Source organism: Agelaius tricolor, unplaced genomic scaffold, assembly GCF_023055355.1.
Source record: "Agelaius tricolor isolate 1412-34295 unplaced genomic scaffold, bAgeTri1.0.p SCAF_21, whole genome shotgun sequence".
Taxonomy (NCBI): domain Eukaryota; kingdom Metazoa; phylum Chordata; class Aves; order Passeriformes; family Icteridae; genus Agelaius; species Agelaius tricolor.
This window is the reverse complement of record NW_027269281.1, coordinates 11,302,275-11,323,417: the sequence shown is the minus strand read 5'-3', so window position 1 is coordinate 11,323,417 and position 21,143 is coordinate 11,302,275. Positions and strand designations below refer to the sequence as shown.

Sequence of the window (21,143 nt, the reverse complement as noted above, 5' to 3'; positions counted from 1 at the left end):
TGTGAACAAATTCAGAACCCACATGAGTTGGGGAAATGTGACCGTGGTCACAAGGGTTTTCAGGATGAAGAAGAGACGAGAATGTTGACTCCATGATCAGAAGGCTTGATTTATTATTTTATAATATATGTTACATTAAGACTATACTAAAAAGAAATAGAAAGGAAAAGGTTTCTTCAGAAGCTAGCTAAGCTAAGAATAGACAAGAATGAATAACAAAGATCTGTGTCAGACAGAGAGCAAGAGCCAGCTCTGCCATGAGTAGTCAGGAAAGGATTTTTCATGAAAGATGTCTGCGACAGGGAAATACCTAGAAGAGAACTGCCATGATGACTCTAAAAAGATCATTGAAATAAACTGGGCCCTAGCATATGCTTATCGCATGCTGCTAGATACTGTAGGGCAGCAGACAGAGGCAGGGAGGCAGGGAGATAAATCAGCAGCTACCCTAGTCACTCAGGCTGCAGCCAACACTGCAGTTACTCAGGTTGTAGCTAAACCAGACTAGCAGCGTGGGGGTTAGATAGTGGTTGCTGCTATCTATTTCCCAATAAGCATCTCCTGTGGAAAAGCTGCTTGGGTAAACATTCAGGCAAGGCAGTCAAGTCCACACACCACACTCACCACGGCAAGCTCAGCGAAGAGAGGTAAGAAGGGCCTTTTGTATGATCAGTTCCAGTGAAGGTTTATTGCATCCACCCTGCCAAAGGGAAACCAGGGACAAAAGGCAAACCATGTGCTCTCCATGAGGTTTAAATAGGGGCAGGTACGGGGGCGGTACCAAGGGACAGAGCAAAGGGCTTTCGGGAAGAAGGGGCTGGCTGCCAGGGGTACCACAATCAATGAGGAAACAGGGAAAGGAGAAACTAGGGGAAGTTAGGACATATGGGGAAAGGAACTGGAATGGATCAGTATTGTGCAAGACTCCATGGGAAAGTCTTTTCTATCCACCTAGGTGGGGAAAGACTCTATGGTTAAAGTCTCTCCAGGGGAGGGCTCTGGGGAAATCCAGAAGATTCCACACCAGACAGCGAACCTAAGCCAGCAGCTAAGCCAGACAGCGTGCCTAAGCCACTGGCAGTCGCTACCACAGGAAAGAAGCACACAACCAAAACTGATCGACCAGTGGATGATGATGATCCAGGGGAAGGACCCTCAAAGCCAGCTCCTGACACAAAATCAGAAGTCACTATTGAGTCTTTTTCCCGAAGGACCTTTGTGGCCAAAGAAAAGATTACTGTTCTGGTCTCTCTGAGTGCCACTGAGTCCCTCTGAGTGCCACTGAGGGAACCCTGGCCAGCCCCGAGACGGTGAACAGCAGGGGGGGGTCACTCTCTCGTGCCCCAGAGAATACAGAAGGCAGCTAGGCTGATCGCCTGCAGCAGAGGAGACACTGGAACAACAGCGGTTAATCCAAGGTTTATTTCAGGAGCTCCAGGGAGCCCCTACCACCTCAGGGGCCTCTTGCTGAGAGCTGACCCCGTTGTTCCAGCGTCTCTTCTGCTGCAGGCAATCAGCCTAGCTGCCTTCTGTACCCTCGGGGGCACTAGAGAGTGCCCCCCTCCTGCTGTTCACCATCTCGGGGCTGGCCAGGGTTCCCTCAGTGGCACTCAGAGAGACCAGAACAGTTTGGCGCTCACCATGAGAAGCTGAGACCACCTCCAGAACTCACGGAGGAGACAGCTTGGACCTTCCTTTGGACTGTTCAGTGATCTGTCTCTTGACCAGCAAGCTACCTCAGTTGGAGCAGACTCCGTTTTAGTGAGTGGCCCTGCTGGGGACAGGACTGGCAGCCCCTGATTTATTCCAGGGGTCAGTTTCCCAGGTGGAAGACACGGCCCAGGACTTTTCCTTCCCTTTCCTACAGCTAGATTTTGGTAAGTATACCTTTTCTTGTTTTTCTCCCCTCTTTGGGAAGGGGGGGGGTTTCCCTGCCTTTGTTTTACTGCTGTCCACAGCAAGAGCCAGCGTTTTTTTACTGTGATAAGAGAGCTTCTTTTAGCAGGCTAGCAGGTAGCTTCTTTTGGCAGGCTGCCAGCTGCAGGCGTTTGGTTTCTTCTTCTCTTATTGCTTTTGCCTGGGTCAGTGAAAGTTTATTTTGGGATACAAAGCTTTAGAACACTACCACAATGGGTGGCAATCTTTCTGTATCCCAGAAAGGGGTCTTTTACCAAATTATAGATCTTCTTAAGAGTAGAGAAATCCGATTTTCTAAAAGAGATGTGAAAAAATTTGTTAGAAGGCTGTTTCTTCACTTCCCTGATGTGTCAGCTGAAAAGATTCATGTTTTATCATTCTGGGACAAAATTGGCAATGAGTTATGGAGAACAGGGAAGTCAGGTGATAAATCTCTGTCAAAGTTTGCTTTTCTAGCTATGCAGATAAGAAATGTTGTAAAATCCAATTCAGATGTGCAGGAACAACCACCTGGAAGCAAACTGAACCCCAATACTTCCCTGAAAACTGACTCCCCCTCCCTCAAGTTATCTTCTCTTTCTCCTAACCCTCGTCCCTCAGCCTCTTTCCCCAGATGGAGCATTCTGTAGGAAGTTACCCTTCCTAACTCCTCCCAAATGCTACCCCCAATACCGGAGAGTTCTGGCCTAACTTTCCGGGATTCTACCCTTCCCCATACTTCCCTAGTTTGCAAAACCCCGTCCCGAAAACCTTGCGTTCGTTTTGATACCCCCGATTCACCTCAGGTGATTCCCCCATGCCATGATGGTGGACACCACATGGTCGTCCCTGCTCCTTCTTCCCACAATCCTTTTTGCTCTTCGAATAACCCATTCCAGTCGGAAAACCCCTCCCCTGAAACCCTCCCTCCCAGCACCCTTCCCCTTTCTCTGGCTCCACTCCCCTCCGCCCCCTCAGGGGCATGCCCATCAGGTGTCCCCTCCCTTCGCCCTTCCCACATCCCGCCCTCCAGCTCTCACGTCAGAGAAACCGAGATGCTGAGCCTGGGAGCCGGAACCCGGAAACAACACCAGTCCTCTCTGCAGCTCCTGTATCATACATATCGGATCTAAGTGGCGGGATTCAGCCGCATTGGACTCCTTTTTCCTTTCAATCTACCAAAGAACTAATAAAAGCCCAGAAAGAATTTGATAGGGGCAGTGAATATTTCAGGGGACTTCTTAAAGCTACGCTTTCTGCTAATGTTTTAACCCCCACTGACATCAAACAGCTTTTTTCCTGCCTGTTATCTCCAACTGAATACCTCTTTTGGGAAGCAGCATGGAAAAAAGAAATGAGAGCCAGTTTACCAGCCCTGTGGGCTGATGAGGTCACCACCACTGATGTTTGTGGTAACATGATATCACTAGACCATCTCTGTGGACAAGGGGAGTGGGGGGACGGAGCAAGTCAGGCAGAGGGCATTCCTAGAAAGGCTCTCAAAGAAAGTGTTAAAGCAGCTGAGAAAGCTTTCTTCAGGTTGCGTCCTTATGTTCCATTTGAGAACTATTTGAAAATAACACAATCTTCATCTGAGTCCTTTTTGAGTTCTGTGGAAAGGTTGAGAAAAGCTGTGGACTTGCAAATTCAGAATGAAGGAGCCAGGATTGAAGTCCTCACCGAGACTGCTAAACAAAATGCCAATGAAAAGTGTAAAGCTGTCATCCTGAGACTGCCCCTCGATCCAACACCAACACTACAAGCAATGCTAGAAGTGTGTGCGAAGAAAGTTACCATCGCCCCTGCTGACCAGGATGAGAGACCGAAACTTCTAGATGGAGGGGATGGGATGCTGAGTGATTGACAGAGAGCCAGGGTGGGGATTTGGGGATGATCTCAGCAAAGGAAAGGGATTACACAGGTAAAGGGAGGGGGTACAATCTGGGGTAAACCATTTGGGAAAAATACTGGGATACAAAACCAAAACTATTACAAAGTATTACAAAGTATAAAAACACACTACAAGAGATTACACTCGATGACCTGATGAATCTATAACTAGTTGGTTAGTCCATCTTTGGGATGCTGCAAGTGAGGCTACAATTCTGGATGGCACTGAAGTGAGGCATTTGGGATCCCTGTCACATGATCCGATTATCCACCAAGGAATGATATGGGGGGCTAACCCTCACAGCTTCTGGGCACGGATACTGGGAAGTGTAGCACAAAGATATTTGTGTGCAGACGATCTCTATATGCAGCAAACTCAGTGGAAGACCATAGAACAAGGAATTCAACGCTTGAAGGAAATGGCAGTGGCAGAGATTGTCTTCTTAGATGACCTAACAACTAGGAATCCAGACTTGGAACCAAGGAAATATTTTCCCGAACCAGTTGAGGGAGAGGCCACTTGAATTTGCTTTCTAGAGGGGCCCCATTTGGAGGCTTCCTTCCAAATTTGCCCTAAACCAGGACACCTCCCCAGGTGCAGTGTGGATGCCAAGGGACAGAGAGAGAGAAACAGCAAGCATTTCTCACAGTGGCTTGTGAGAAATTTTAGGGAGCTGGAAAGATGTGATAACTTGTTGACTATAAACAATTTGCAGGTGGTGTTTTTCTACTTTATTTTTCTGTTCCTCTCAAGGACAGCGCGTGAGAAAGATGTTTCTGTTAGTTAGTCAATAGAATAGAATCTATCGTACCACTCTATAAAAACCGCACGGTTCTTTTGAATAAAGCCTTCTTTGCCTTTTCTATGATCCTGCCTCTCACCTGTTCCTGCCCTGACCTCGGCGCACGAGTGACAGTGCAGGATTTGGCATTTGTCCTTGTTGAACTGCATGAGGTGCCTACCAGACCATTTCTCCACCCTACTGAAGTCCTTCTGAAAACCAGCCCAGCCTTACAACATATTGACTACTTCCCACTATTTGGTCTTATCGGCAAACTTGTAGAGAGGGGACAAAGTTGAGTTATCCAGTTGTTCATACACATTAAACAGAATTGGCCCCAGTATCCATCTCTAACAAATACCACTAGTAATTGGCCACCAGTTGGGCTTTGCGTTGCTGATCACAACCCTCCAAGTCTAGCAGTCTGTCCTAGTTACAGGGCTAGGAGGCAGAGTCCAAATTGTGTATTCTATGCTTCTACATCATCTTTAGTAGACTGTCTCTTTAAGACCTGCAGCTGAACCAGAAGGACAGCCCAAGCCACTAGCAGTTGCCCCCATTCAAAGAGGAAATCCAAGACCAAATCAGTTCACATAGTGAGTGACAAAGGGGAGGAAGAACCTTCACAACCAGTGGAAGATACAATCATTCAATCCATGTCCCTACGTGAGCTGTATAAAGAGTTCACCTGTCAGACAGATGAATCCATATTGACCTGGCTGCTCCGAATCTGGGATTCCACAGCCAACGATACAAACTTAGATGGTGGTGAAGCCAGGCAACTGGGATTCCTGTCCTGGGATGTGGTTATTGACCAGAGGATTGGAAAAAAGCAAGAAAATCTCAGTCTCTGGAGGCAACTCCTGTCAAATGAGGGAAATATACCTTTGCAGAGAAGACCTCTATGTGCAGCAAGGCCAGTGAAGCACTATGGGGCAAGGTATCTGGTGCCCAAGAGAAATAGCTGTGATGGAGATAGTTTTTTCAGATGATGCACAATTCCCTAAAGTCTGGACTGCATCCAGTGTACATCACAAATGTGGCGGAAATTTGTACGGCTCAGGCCAAAGATATAATCCCACTACTTAGCATCGCTGCAATGGAAGGAGGGAGAAGACAGACTAAGTGCTTTGGCTATCAAACTCTGGACATATGAAGACACTATTGCCACCCCATCACAGGCCCATGTCTCAGCCATGGAAACAGAACTGGCCAAGCATGTCCAGAACAGGGAATAGAAAATTTAAGAGGGCTACCAGAAACTCAGAGAGGAGTTTAAGGAATAAACTTTCCATGTCTCACCAATACAGACCAGAGTCTCTGCTATTAGGAGCAGGCACCCTCAGGCCAGGGAGAGAGGTAATCTGTGGTTTTATCTGCATAAACATGGAGAAGACACAAGGAGATGGGATGGAAAACCCACCTCTGCCCTAGCAGCAAGGGTACATGAGTTGAAAGGAGGAACAACTACCACAGGAAACTCATCAAGGATAAATGCTGCTCCAGTCTCCCATGAACATGCTCCTAGGCAGAAGAGAAGGGATGATGTCATGTCTGATCCTCTGGAAAGGACCTCCAGGTCATATTTACAGGAAAGGAGCAATGAGTACCATAACTAGAACTAGAGGGGCCTTGCCTCTCACCAGGTAGAGGAAAGTGACAATTGGATATATTGGACTGTGTGGATCCAATGGCCTGGCACATCAGACCCACAAGTGTATAAGGCTCTAGTTAACGCCAGGACACAATGTACCCTGATGCCATCAAGATATGTAGGGACAGAATTTATCTCTATCTCTGGGGTGACAGGGGATTCCAACAGCTGACTGTACTGGAAGCTGAAGTGAGCTTGACTGGGAAGGAGTGGCAAAACCACCCCATTGTGACTGGTCCAGAGACCCCATTCATCCTTGGCATAAATTACTTCACAATCAGGTATTTCAAAGACCCAAAAAGATGTTTTTGGGACAACTGCTGTGCAGACAGAAGAAATTAGACCTTGCCTGGTCTCTAAGAAGACCTTTCTGCTGTGGGACTGCTGAGGATTGAAGAACGACAGGTTCCAATTGCTACTGCAACAGTGCATCATCAGCAATACTGCACCAACTGAAATTCTGTGATTCCTATCCATAAGATGATTTGTGAACTGGAGAGCCAGGAAGTGGTCAGCAAGACTCACTTGACCTTTAATAGTCCTATATGTCCAGTGCCTAAGTCCAATGGAGACTGACAGTAGACTACTGTGGCCTGAACAAAGTCACACCACCACTAAGTGCTGCTGTGCTGGACATGCTCAAACTTCAGTATGAGCTCAAGTCCAAGGCAGCAAAGCGGTGCCACCATCTATCAGCGCTCATCCTCACATGGGACACCAATTGTTGGCATCAGTGCTTGGCACCAATCAACAGTGGATGGAAACTGTCACAGCCAGTTTATTATCCTACTGTAAAACTTCCATACCTTCTCTCTGTGAGTTCCCACAGGCAGCGCCTCACAACACTGACTCCTTCTCTCTTCCTTCTGTACAACTCACCTAACCCCTTCTGTCCCTCACACAACTGGGTAACCCTTCCTCCTCACAGCACAACCAGCAAACTCCAACTCCACTCTCAACTAGTTAACCCACTCTTTTACAACACCCATCCTTATTGGACATAGCTGTGACCTATTAAGGGCAAGGCTGCTCCCACTCTTTGGTAATTAGTACAGCTGCAAGTCATCAGGGGCAAGATTGCCTTCAGCACTATCTCTATTCTTTTACAAACCATTCTCCCACAACCATTGATATTGCTAATGCAGTTTTCTCCATTCCTTTAGCAGCAGAGTACAGGCCACAGTTTGCTTTCATCTGGAGGGGCATGCAGTACACCTGGAATCGACTGACCCAGGTATAGAAACACAGTCCCACTATTTGCCATGGACTAATCCAGGCTGCACTGGAAAAGGGTGAGGCTCCAAAACACTTCCAGTACATTGATGATGACATCATATGGGGGAACACAGTAGAGGAAGTTTTGGAGAAAAGTATGACTGTAAGCCCTCTCTATCTTGTGACACTGAAGAAAAATTATTTCAAATGGGGCCCTGAACAACAATAGCCTTTTGAACAAATTAAACAGGAGATTGCTCATGCAATAGCCCTTGGACCAGTCAGGACAGGACGCGAAGAACATGATCTACACTGCAGCTGGGGAGAATGGTCCTTCCTGGAGCCTCTAGCACAAAGTATCAGAGGAGAATCAAGGACAACCCCTGGGGTTCTGGAGCCAGGGATACAAAGGATCCAAGGCCTGTTACACCCCAACTGCATTTAGTGAATGCCACCAGTTTAATTAACACTAGAGGCTCTACCAGTTGAGCTGATTCTGCCCAATCAGAACCCCTGCATGCAGCAGATGCAGATAAAGTCCCCGTGGTATAAGAAATATGTTAGGAAAGAGTTTGTATTAGTCCTGCCTCAAGCAAAGGCAAACCCATCTGTGGGATTCTTTTTGCTTAAAGGACCAGGCTGCACTTGGTGGGTAATGAAGAAGGAGGGGAAAACACAATGTGTGCCTCAAAGGGATTTGATTTTGTGTGAGAACCCTCTGTAATATTGAATTGCCAATATAATACTGGTTGTTGAACGATACTGTGTCTTGGAGTGACTTTATAATACTGTATCCTCTATCATCTGCTTTATGCCCAGACATGGGTCCTGTAACTTTAAGCTAGGTTTGGGAGAGGAGGAGAAGCTGGGGGAATTCTTTCTGTGGTTTGTGTTCAAACACACATCCTCCCCCATTCTTTCTCAGCAGAGAGAGGGAGAGTTAATTGTTTTGCTTTTAGCTAGCTTCTTTTTTGTTAGCTAAGGCAAGAAGTTTTCCCAGGACTGCATACAGCTTCTCTATTGACTTCTGTGGCTTCTTCTAGAACTGTTCAGCTTTGCTCTGATCTGAGAACAGACCATCGCCGGGAGCCGACGGGGAGGCCCAGGGACGCTGCATTCTGACTGGACCTCAGGAGGAGCCGAGACACACCTACAGAAAGACCTCTGAATCCACCAGTTTTCTCTGCAGCAAGAAGGTTTTAATATTTAACATTATTTTTTTTTCCCATGCCTGCATGCACTCTGTGTGTGTGTGTGTTAAATAAACAGTATTTTTCACTTTCCTCCAAGAAATTCCTTTTGTATCAGTAGTGGGGGAGAGAGTGCTGAAACCTGCCTTCTTTAGAGGAGACGTTCATTTCAGGACAATTCCTCCTAATACCATAAACACCAGTCAAGGACAAAATGAATTCTACCCAAATCTTGAGGGATGGTCAGTGACTACTGAAATAATACCCATTCTTGTGTATATTTTATATATATATACATATATGCATATAGTTTAAAAGGTATTAATTTGAGCATGACAAAAATGGTATAGACTAAGGGGTGGAATATGTTCTACTTACAGGGATAGGGGGCAGAATCCAAATTGTGTACTCTATACCCCTTTACATCATCTTAATTGACTATCTCTAAGACCCACAGACAGAAACAGAAGGTTGGCCATTTTTGCTGCTGCACAGGCAGGAGAGGGCATGTGGGACCAGGGGTTAGGACCACATGGCTGATAGGCACCAGGAGAGGAATAGCCTGTTGTACACCACCACTGCCAGGGCCGCCACAGCTGCCATTTGAGGCTGCTTGCAGCTTTTGCCAGTCCCTGCCACGTGGGAACCTATTTTATTTCCTTGAGAAGAGACACCAGATCATCCAGGGGACCCCCCAGTTGGAAAAAGAGAGATATGCCTCATGGCTGAGACTTTAAAACCCAGGGGAATAGGGGGCAGAGGAAGAGGACCACAGCCAATGGGATACAAGTGAGGAGGGGGCGAGGGGAGGAGTAAACCTGGGACAAACCATCACCACCGGGGGTTTTGGGGGAGGGAAAGACCACGTGATATAAGAGGGGAATCCCATGAGGATACAAACATACTATTCTGTGCAATAATACAGAACCCAGTGCAAAACAACTAAATAACTAGTGCAATACAACAGGAACCCACATCAGCACCTTTGCAGAGTAAATCCTTTGATACCTTCCATGGGGTTTTTTGCCCCATTCCCCAATGTTTTGTCTGTCTGCAGAGGGTGTTTAACTGTGGAAATTTGTTTGGCACAGTAATTTGTTCTCCAGAGAGCCACATGGCACTCTTTTGCACATTTTGCCCGGGGGGGGGGGGTTGGTGGCAGGTGTCATTTTGCCTTTGCTGGTTCTGTAGGTAAACCATTTTCTTCTGTATTGATGTGTTGTTTGCAAGTTTCACCTGAGTAAAATTGTGACTTCTGTTTTAAACTTCTCACAGTCTTGTTTTCTTTTGTTTTCCCTCCACTGTCATGGGGGAGGGAAGGAGGCTGTCAAGCAGTTTGTTGGGTTTTGGGTGTTTTGCTTATACCATTACACAGTCCAGCTAGTTTTCCACCCACCTTATCCACCTCACCAAATTTGTGAGGTATGCAGACCATGTCAAGTGTTTCTAAAGTCAACATATACCATTTTTCCCCTTGTCCACACAGCCAGTCATGCAGGGAGGGTGATCAGGCACAACTTATCCTTGATAAACCTGTGCTGGCTGCTCACAATCACCTTCGTGCACTTTATATTCTTAGACATGACTTCCAGGAGGATTTGTTCCTTAACTTTTCCAAGGACTGAAGCAAGGCTAACCAGCCTGTAGTTTCCCAGATCCTACTTCTTGAAAATTGAAATAATGTTTGGTTTTTTCCTCCCCAAGTCATCCACCAATCACCATGGCCTTTCAGAGAAGACTGAGTGGGCTCACAATAACATGAACCAATTTCCTCAAGATCCTGAGGGGCATCTCATCTGGTCCCACAGACTTGTAACTCTGCAATTGGCTTAAGTGGTCCCTAACTTAATCCTTGTCTACTGTGGGCAATATTTCACTCCTGCAGACTGTCACTAGGCTCTGGTAACTGAGAGGCCAGAAGGCAGATCTTACCAGTGAAAACTAAGAGTCCTGGTTTCAGCTGGAAAAGAGTCCATTTTCTTCATAGTAGCTAGTACAGTGTTGGGTTTTGGATTCAGTATGAGAATAATGTTGATAACACACAGATATTTTGGCTGTTGCCCAGCAGTGCTCACCCTGAGTCAAGGACTTTGCAGTGTCTCATGCTCTGCCAGTGAGCAGGTGCACAAAAAGCTGGGAGGGAGCACAGCCAAGAGAGATGACCTGAACTGGCCAAAGGGATATTCCATAACATAGAGCTGGGAGTGGCTAATCACTGCTCGAGGACTGGCTGGGCATCGGTCAGCAGGTGGGTGAGCAAAGGTATTGTGCATCACTTGTGTTTCTTGGGTTTTATTCCCCCCTCTCCTTTTCATTACAGTTAATTATTAAATTTTATTTCAATTATTAACCTGTTCTAATCTCAACCCACAAGTTTTACCTTTTTTTACCCCCAGTTCTCCTCCCCATCCTACTGCAGGGGGAGTGAGCAAGCTGCTGTGTGGTACTTAGTTGCCAGCTGGAGTTTCCCCTTTCTCTTAATTTAAGGCTAATCTTATAGAACACTGATGATTCTTCACAGAATCACACAATATTCTAAGTTGGAAGGAACCCACAAGGATTATCAAGTCCAACTCTCAAGTGAATGGCCCATAATTAAACCATGACACTAAAGCAAAGTGGCATCTAGTATCCAATTACCTCAGCCTTTTACATGTTCATTGAGAAGAAAACCAGGCCTTTTGCTGCCCATGTAACCCTTCCTGCTGTCCTCCACATCCCTCTCTAGTTGCAACTCCAGCTGATCTCAGGCTTTCCTAACTCCATCCCTGCATGCTGAGTGAGTGTTCTGGGCTCCCCACATCTCTATAAAGACTTTTGATATACTCAAGATCACCCTAGCATTACCATTGGCATCCACATGTATGAGCAAAAAGGGATAGATGACTCTTTGCTCTTTCTGCCACTGTCCAAATCCAGGTCCCTGATAGGCAACAAGCCTCCCAAGACTGCAAGTCAGGCTAGCAGATAAGTGCATCGCTCACCCACAAGAGGTTTCCAACTACCATCATCCTCCACTTACTCTGATGAGGAATCTTTCATAATTCATTTTTTTCACTAAAAATTAACATTTAAGTGAAACTATTATGCTTTTTAAAATTAGAGTATGTGTGAAAACTCATCCTCTGAAAATAAAAATCTGATCCACAACAAAAACATTATGCAGCTTCATTTTTAGTCTAATGCAGCTAGAAGATACATCACTGCCTACAGCTGGGAAAAAGCAAATTCCTAATCCTGTCAACACCAGACAGCAGCAGATCAACATACTGTAAAGAACAAATAGAAATACAATTTCATTAACCTCCAAATCATATCAGGAAGTTTCATTACAAGAAGAGAGGATTCACTTTCATTTCTAAAACACAGAGGAATCACATAAAAAAACCAAAAAACATCTATTTCTGCATGTCTAGAAACTGAAAACACATTAAGACCACTACTTAGAGCATTTTTATTTGGGGGATAATGACTCCAAAGTAGTTTCCTTAAAATGGTCGCTGTGGTTTTATTCTCAACATAAATCCCTTTCAAAAGGCTTAGTATGGGATCCCAAATTTAGTAACTGACTAACTGAACAAAACATATACACCAAGTTTTAAAAATTAAAACATTAAACTTGAAATAAAAATGGCGTTTTTCTTAAATTTAAGTGATTCTATGCTACAGAGATATTCCTTTATTTGCTGAACTAGTTTTCTGAAAATACAAACTTTATTATACCATTATATTGAAATATACAATGGAACATTTTAGTTAATAAATAATTGCATCAAAACACGTGTATCCCACTCCATAAATTGAGACACAAGCAAAGAGGACATCAAAATCCAGGTCTCATTATTCCTAATTGTATACTCAGACTCCAAGGTACAACTACAAAAAGAAAAGGCACAAAACAGTATAATATTATTTATTATTATTTTAACAGATTGAGGGGTCAACAATAGTAACAGAAGTTTGACAAATCTAGACCAAGAGAATCATGATTTCAGTGACCTGTCTATTAGAAAAGCTTATAAAATTATTGATAATTAGGAAATTTAAAATATAGCTAGAAATCAAGAAACAGCTACTCTGTCAATTATGCCTTTTATATAATGCAGTCACATTTTTAAAAATCACAATTATCTAAGATTCCCCTTGATCTTTAAGTCACTATATTTTAGTCTCATTCACTTATCATAGAAGCAAGATTTTTAAAATCCAATATTTAGCTAAAGAAATTGGATAACAACTGAGATACAAGTTAGCAGTTTGGATTTAAAAATCTGCTAGGTAGCAAAATAAGACCAAGTAGTTCTGATAAATAACAGGAGAGAACATAGATATGATTGAGGTTTGCAACTGAGCAATATGGTAAAAACTGCCTATAGAAGCTAGGATATGAAAACAACATTCCAGAGATCACAATAATGTCACAAAACAGGAAAAGCATGTGTCTCTGATCTGCATATAAAAGCTAAGATGAAAAACAATGCTCTAAGTTAGTTCAAAAGAAAGGTCCAGTGTTCTCTTGCTGCAAGCACAGTATGTTTGTACATGTATTGACCACAAGGAAGTAGAAAGGAAATCAGAGGCTTGGGAAGAAAACCTAGATAATAAAAGGAGGGTAACACGCTAAAAATATAGAAAAAACCCACGAGGTAACAGTATAGAAGTATTTCAGGAAAAGAGATATGACAGCTGAAACACTGAAGAGCAAACAGTTCCAACTTTAAATTTAGAAAAGTTAGTCTATAAGCTCTTATATTGTTTTGTGTTGAGCTTAATTCAAATGCCATTGTCCTGGTTTCCTGGTTTTGGCCAAGACAGGGTTAATTTCTTTTTGCATTAGCGGGGGGGGGGGGGGGGGGGGGGGGGATGATTTGTGGCCAGGACTCTAAGGCTTCCAAGGAGATAGGGTTCCTTCCTTCCAGTCAAAAAAACTGTGGTGGGGTGGAAAGCTGTCAGGCATTGTTTTGTGTTTTGAGCTCCTGGTAAGCTCTCTCTTTTTTTTTTTTTTTTTTTTTTTTTAATGTGAATCACTCTCTCTTTTGTATACTTTTGTTATTAGGATTGTTACTGTTCTTTTCTTATCTCTGCTGTTTCCAGTAAATTGTTCTTATCTCAACCCATGATCTTCACCTTTTGTACTTCCAATTCTCCCCTCCAGCCACCTACAGGGGGTAGGGGGAAAATGGAGGAGGTATCAAGCAGTGGTTTTAGTGGGAGTACCATTCCTAAACCATGACAGCCATTCAAAAGACTCGTTTTTGCTCAGTAGATTTATGAGCAATCTGAAATCGTCAAATGCCTGTGAGGAAATGCTCACCCTCACAAGAAATGGACCTCCAGTAGTTAGCACCTTCTTTAAAAACATGAGATGCACATAAAATGTGACTCACAGTCCAAATGGAAACCAGTAACAAGTGGTGTCCCTTGGGGATCTTTAGATCTTTATTGGGACCAATATTGTTTAATATCTTCATTGATAACATTGACACTGGGACTGAGTGCACCCTCAGTAAATTTACAGATGACACTAAGCTGTGGTGCAGTTGATTCCCTAGCAGGAAGGGATGCCATCCAGAGGGACCTTGAGAGGGTTGATGAGTTAGCCTATGGATTCCTCATGAAGTCCAACAAGGCCAAATGCAAGGTCCTGCACCTGGGTCAGGGCAACTCCCAGGATCAATACAGGCTGGGAAATAAATGGATCAAGAGCAGTACTGCAGAGGAGTTGAGGGTACTAGTGGATAAAAAATTGGACATGAGCTAGTAGCATGTGCTTGCTGCTCAAAAAGCCAACTGTATCCTGGGCTGCATCAAAAGAAGCCTGGCCAGTGGGTTAAAGGAAACAATTCTCCCCCTCTTCTCCTGTGAGACCCCACCTGGAGTACTTTGTCCAGCTCTGGGGTTCCCAGTAAAAGACAGACATGCACCTATTAGATGAGGTCCAAGAGGGCCACAAAAGTGTTCAGAGGGCTGAAACACCTCTCCTATGAAGAAAGGTTGAGAGTTGGGATAGACTTTACCATGGTCTTTCAATAGTTAAAGGGGACTTGTAAGAAAGAGACACTTTCACCAAGGCCTGTAGTGACAGAAAAAGGAACATCAGTTTTGAACTGAAATCAGGTGGTGAGACACTGGAACAGGTTGCCCAGTGAAGTTGGAAGGTTGCTCCATCCTTGGAAGTGTTCAGGGTCAGACTGGATGAAGCTTCGAGCAGCCTGATCTAGTGAAAGATGTTCCTGCCTATGGCAGGGGGGTTGGACTATATGATCTTTAAGTTTAAAGACCCTTTCCAACCCAAAGTATTCTGTGATTTGATGCTGCACATAAGATGGTCTCACCCATGTGCTGTATTCTCACGTTTCAAGAATACGTAACAGAAACATACAACTCTATTACCCTACTGTTTTACCACATCAAGACAGCACAGTTCTCTAGCCTAAGAAATTATGCATACACAGACACAAGCTTGATATTCCATCAATTAATTTCAGAGCAATTTTTAAGAAGGTAGCATTTGGGGAGGCACTCTAGCCTATAGAGTAAGTCTACCTGTAACACAGAACTTGCATATACCTAGTACTACTTTAAAGAAACTTTTCAGCATCTTAGCCCATGCTGGCTCCTACAGGAGATCCTAAGCATTAATTGTTTTCCTCCTATGTACTGCCACACACACCATAGCAGTAACCACCTTACAGCATCAGTAATGTTTCTTTGCAGAACACTCATTCACAAATAGCTCAGCACCTCATACCAGCCTCCTGACAATACCAACAGATGTTCAAAACTTTTTAAATCCTGCATTAGCCTATTAAAGAGGGGTATGATGTCCTGGTTTTGCATGGGAGGCATTCACGGAAGTGATGCAAAGTATGGTATAGCAAAGGTCCTACTGTAGCAGTTGTAATATTGACCACATAAGGTATTTTACAAAAATAGCTCAAACCTTTTCAAGTTAGAGCTAACAAACAGGTCTGCTTTTCTTCTGCACCATTTGCAGAGGCCTTAGAACAACCACAGGTAGAAAACAAAAGGATTCCCAACCCTACTGCTTATATACAACTTCTCTAACCTCCTGAACTTTTTTTTTTTTAAACTATATAAATCTAATGTTTCAAAGGTATTGACCCTCATTTGAGCCAAAAGAAACTAAAGCAGCATAGACTGCTATAACTGCATGATACAGCTAAGACTCAGGTCCTTACTGTCACAAAAAAAAAGAATGCAGGCAGCTTCTTGCAGTTTATAGAGGTTTAACACATTATTTTACACAGTTAAAAAAATCCATTTTTTTCAAAAGCATTAATTAACAAAGAGCATTTGAGGAAAGGGAACAATGTGTTGGGAGCAAGGTTAACATGAAATTCAATACAAGCATCACAAGCAGAAGCCATTAGCTGTTAATCTGATACAGTTATTCAGAAAACATCTGTCATAGCACCCCCCAATGAAGTATTGGGTTCTGTATCCCCAACCAATTATTATTTCAAACTGCTGTGTTGGGGATTTGTAATTCCTGAATAGACTGTCATATTTTTACATATGATTCTCAATAATCTTCTCAGAGATGAGCTCCTTATTCAGCTTTCTTGTCACACTGCTTAAATCATTCCTGCTTCCAGAATACAAGAAACAAAAAGAGTAACTCTCACACCATTACATAGTAAAAAACCCACCCATATATGTGAAAACACCATTTAAATACAATTTCTTCAATATGATGCCATGCACTAAGTCTAATAATTCGTGCTCTGCAGATCCCATTCCTTCAGGCAGCTATCTGAAATGTCTATAGCAACACCTACCAATACTAGTTTGACCCATGAGGGTCACAGAACTACTTTAAGAATAACCTTTACTTATAAGGCACCTATGATAAAGTCAAGTCAGTTTGCAGAAGTGAAAGCTATCCAACTAGCCCTAGAGACTGCTGAGAGAGAAAAGTGGCCTGCACTCTATACTGACTCCTGGATGGTGGCTAATGCCCTATGGGAGTGGCTACAGAAATGGAAGAACAGCAATTAGCAAGACAGAGGCAAACCCATCTGGGCTGCTGCATTGTGGCAGGACATCACTGCACAGGTAGAAAATATGACTCTGAAGGTATGTCATGTAGATGCTCACATGCTCAAAAGTCATGCCACTGAAGAACATCAAAACAATGAACAGGTAGATTAGGCTGCCAAGATTGAAATAGCTCAGGTAGACTTGGACTGGGAATGGAAGTATGAGCTATTTATAGCCCAATGGACCCATGAAAGATCAGGGCATCTAGGAAGGGATGCAACATACAGATGGGCTTGTGATCAAGGGGTGGACCTGACCATGGAGGCCATCACACAGATTATTCATGAATATGAAATGTGCTGCAATCAAGCAAGCCACAAAGAAAGAACAAACCTAATCACTTGAATAAAACCCTCAAGGTACTTTGACATCTTCAAAAAGGGCTCCAACCTTGAGCCAAAGACTGTAAAAGGTATGAGTCAAGCAAGTGCTTGTACTCACTTCTGAACTCTCAGAAATACTTTTTTTCTGTAATGTCTCATCTGGTCCTCCCCTAGATACAAGAGTCTCCTTCCCTTTACACCCTTGACAAGGCAGAGCACAACAAAGATAATATGTGGCTATTTAATTTCACAGTGCATGTGCTCAAAAAGGGCTGAATTAGGTTTCTCTGCACAATCTAGTTCTGGCACATCCCAAATCCTAAGTACTCAACTTGACAACCATGCTGTTCTGAACAGCTTCTTGAATGCAGTAACATTTTTCTTATCTCACCAATAAACACGGTAGCAGTAAAAACAAGCATGATTCTCTAGACTGATACCCCACAACCTTTCCCAAGTTGATACCAGTGAAGTAAACACTAAAGTACACAAAAACTTAGTTTTTCCATATTGCTTTTCCTCTCAACACAAGTTAATTTCGCTCACCTTGTGTCACTTATCATTGAGAATTAGCTCTTTCTAAGGTTTCTTGGAAGACCTTCTAATCACTACAGCTCAAATAACTGTCCTATTTGCAAACATTTCTATCTCACTTCCTCACATCCTCCAATCTCTGGATAATTTCTCCAGTTCTATACCCATTCCACTTTTGAAGGTATGCAGCAGTCAATGGCAAAAGGTCACCAGTTAAATTTATTCTCTCTTTTCCTGTCTCCCAACCAACTTCTTATCACAACAGGACTTAATTTCTCTCCACAAAGAAAGCACCAAGAGACCCTGATTAAAAGCTTATACCTCCATCAGATACTTATTTAAGAGGCCTGAGACATTGGAATTCCAAGTTCTCCAGCATTTATCTTCTCAAACACACCCTTCCCCATCACAAAACTGATTCTGGCAAAACCAAGCCATTTTGACAAAAAAACACAGAGCGGTGATACAATTTATTAACACGTCTGAAGCTCACTTTTCTCTTATACCTTATCCTTGCAGATTGAGAACTCTGAGCCAACCACAGACCCTATATCAAGGCAACTTATCCTAACCTTAAAACTAATATAAAATTAACAATGTGTTAAATGAGAAATAAAAGAAAAACATTAAGAAAACTCAGGACAAACCAGGTTCCTATAAAATCTATCACAAAAGTACAACTGTTGCTGCAGCTTTATCTTTTCAGCTTTGATGAGGTTTTGCCTTCCTAATATAGGATATTTATGTCAACAATATAACATTGCCATCAACGGTTTATTAGAAGATAACTATTTTCATTTTTAAAAATCTGCAACTTCAAAGGACACCAATTTATCCATTTTCAATTTTTTACAAAACCATGCTTAACATTATTTCCATATTTAAATTTCTGCTCATAAGACTAAGAAAAACATTATTCCCTGACCTGCAAACAAAACATACACCAGAAAAAACAGAATCAAAACATAGCCTCTATCAATCATGAACACATTTTTAAAAATTGTCTTTTAATAAAACATCGCAACACATCATACTGTCTTTGTGGCTTTAACCAGTGTAATCTAACAAGCCCGCATCCTACTACCCTGCTTTAAATCGCATACCATGGATATCTATCACAGCAGCAGTTTACAGAGTACTTGTTCCAACAAAGCCACAAAACCTTTTTATTAAACCTTATTTTGCTTCTTGTTGTTCACATTTGCTTCATTATCTGCATTATTACACACTCTTTGGAAAAAAAAAACAAAAAAAACCAACAGCAGGAAAAAAAAAAACCCCAAACAAAACCACCAACACCACACTCACACCACCAAAAACAAACAACACACACAATACACCACATCTTCATCAGAAAAGAAACAAGAGGATTTAGTACCTTTACTAGAAAAAAGGGTTAGTAGATTTAGGCAAGTCTGGTTTTAGGCAAGCACGCACACTAACAAAATGCTCTAGCTATACACCAAATAGCCATCAATCCTCCATCTAGAAGTCAGTATTACTCCCAAAAATTGAAGTCTTCCAGCACATTGGTTTTAAAACATCAAGATCAAATAAAGATAGCTCAATTCCTTTTAAAACATATTCTTACAGCTCTAGGAGAATCAAAATTATGTATGGAGACAAGTGCTAAATTTAGTTCCTAACAGAGGGAAAAATTATCCTTTCAAAATATAAGGCAGAACTTCCACATAATATTTTTATTAGTGCAATTACCAGTAAAAAGGGGTAGAAAACCAAGCAAATTTATTTACACGTAACTCCTCTCTACATAAATTCCCTTCTTTCATTTTTCTCTCCATTCACCTCACTTTTTTTATCAATCCTAAATATCCCCTTTTATATACCCATAGCAAAAAAAAAAAAACCAAAAAAATCCAAACAAAAATACCAAAACAAAACAATGAAAAATCCACCAAAACAAGAACAAACACACAAAACACTTAGATGATGACCTCTACAAAAGCTGCTACTAGATTAGCATGCTTCCTCTTTTTAAATAAAAAACTTGAAAAGAATATATTACTTCTCAACCTGACAAAGCTACCAAAATACAAACTACACTTAAACAAGGCAAACCCTTTCTCCCAACACAACAGCCAATTACCTGCATAAATTCCTTCTACACCTACCGTGTAATCCCCTCCCCCATCTTCATTATACTCAAGTAGACCACACCCCAATCCACTTCTGGATGCCAGGCCACCCTTCTTGCATCACCTCCCTCCAAGCACTGCTCTCCCGAGCCTTAAGCCCCACAATCCCTTTTTCTCCTCCTCCATACCCTAAGAAACCTGGGGATACTTCCCCTCATAGGGAGCATATCATGCCAAGCCCACCTCCTCTTCTTCTGCACTCCTCCCTTCACATCATGCTATTCAGAACTCCCAAGGCACATCAGCAAGCCACTCTGATACCCACCCCCACACACACCTTCCTCCTTTCCCCCAAAACAGATTCCTTCAGGCCCACCTCTCAGGCTCATCTTTCAAACACTGAAGTAAAAGTAAGAGAAGTGAAAATAAACAGCTCTTCTGTCTCCAACCCTCTATTATCTGCCTCGGACACACTCCTTGTCCGGGGCCAGGCAAGGCCCAAGTCGACGGCTAGTGAGGAGTGGCAGAGACCAGGCTCACTTCAAGTTGCAGTAGGCCCTTCAACCTCAGCAAGCACAGGCCTGGCGTGCGTGCTTAGTGGCGACAGAAAAAGGACTCAGAGGCTACACATAAACTACACAACCACGGCCTCCCCTCCCGCAACACTACAAAGCAAGGCTTGGACGCCGCCTTCCTCCTCCCACCATGGCCAGTTTTCGCGACCAACTCCACAGGCCCCGCTTTCAGCGACGGTGCCGCCATGTTGACTCGCCTCACACAGCGGCAAGCGAGGCCGTACAGAGCTCAAGGACATCCCCCCCCCACCGCAGTCGTAGGTCTCTCACCTTCATGTCGGGACATCCTAATGTGGAGGCTGCTGCCCAGGCCTGTCCCTAGGCTCCCGCTGGGCTGCTCAGGCGTCGCTTTAGGCCAGGTCCCTCCCGCCTTACGCACTGACCCCCAAACGCGAAGCGAACAAGCAACAAAAAAGGGAAAGAAATGGGGGGGGGGGGGGGGGGGGGGGGTGAAGCAAAGAGATATTTGTTTCAACGGCCTCAGCCAGCCAGCCAGCCGGCCGGCCGGCCTGTGTCTCTCCACCTCCCCCTCTCTCTTCCTCCCTCCTTCCGGGGGGGGGCGGATCCACCAGCAGTGACTTCCCAGGCGCCACGATACAGTGAATCGTAGGCCCCTCTTCCTCTTCCGCCGCTTTAATGCACACCCCGCTTCCTGAGTTCCCACCTCTATTCCCTCTTCTGTTGTTACTGTAAAAACACTGACTACTCGCACACCTCGGCTCTTTCCTGCCCTAAGATCAAGGTCTCTCAGTTTCTTTCCTTCTCTACCTGTTTGTTTGGGTTTTTTAGTTCTTTCTCTTCTTTTTCTTCATTCCTTCTCTGTCCGATAGCCACTGCTACTGCAAACGGGAAGGAAAAGTACGCAGCCAATAGAAAGGAGGATTGGCACCACCCCGCGCAAAGTTACGTGTAACTGGATGGGTT

At 43.6% G+C, this 21,143-nt stretch overlaps 1 protein-coding gene across 2 annotated transcripts in view; it reads right to left on the bottom strand.

The window, feature by feature from the left end:
* Nucleotides 1-20,758, bottom strand: part of LOC139598997 (E3 ubiquitin-protein ligase KCMF1-like) — a 117,641-nt gene extending 96,883 nt beyond the window's left edge. The window contains exon 1 of one of the 2 annotated variants that reach the window (XM_071445933.1): nucleotides 20,490-20,758. In XM_071445933.1, coding sequence (XP_071302034.1) covers nucleotides 20,490-20,505 — 16 coding nt within the window. In that variant the 5' untranslated portion in view covers nucleotides 20,506-20,758. The remainder of the gene's footprint in view (nucleotides 1-20,489) is intronic. The other variant, XM_071445932.1, reaches the window with a different exon arrangement.
* Nucleotides 20,759-21,143: the final 385 nt, after the last annotated feature.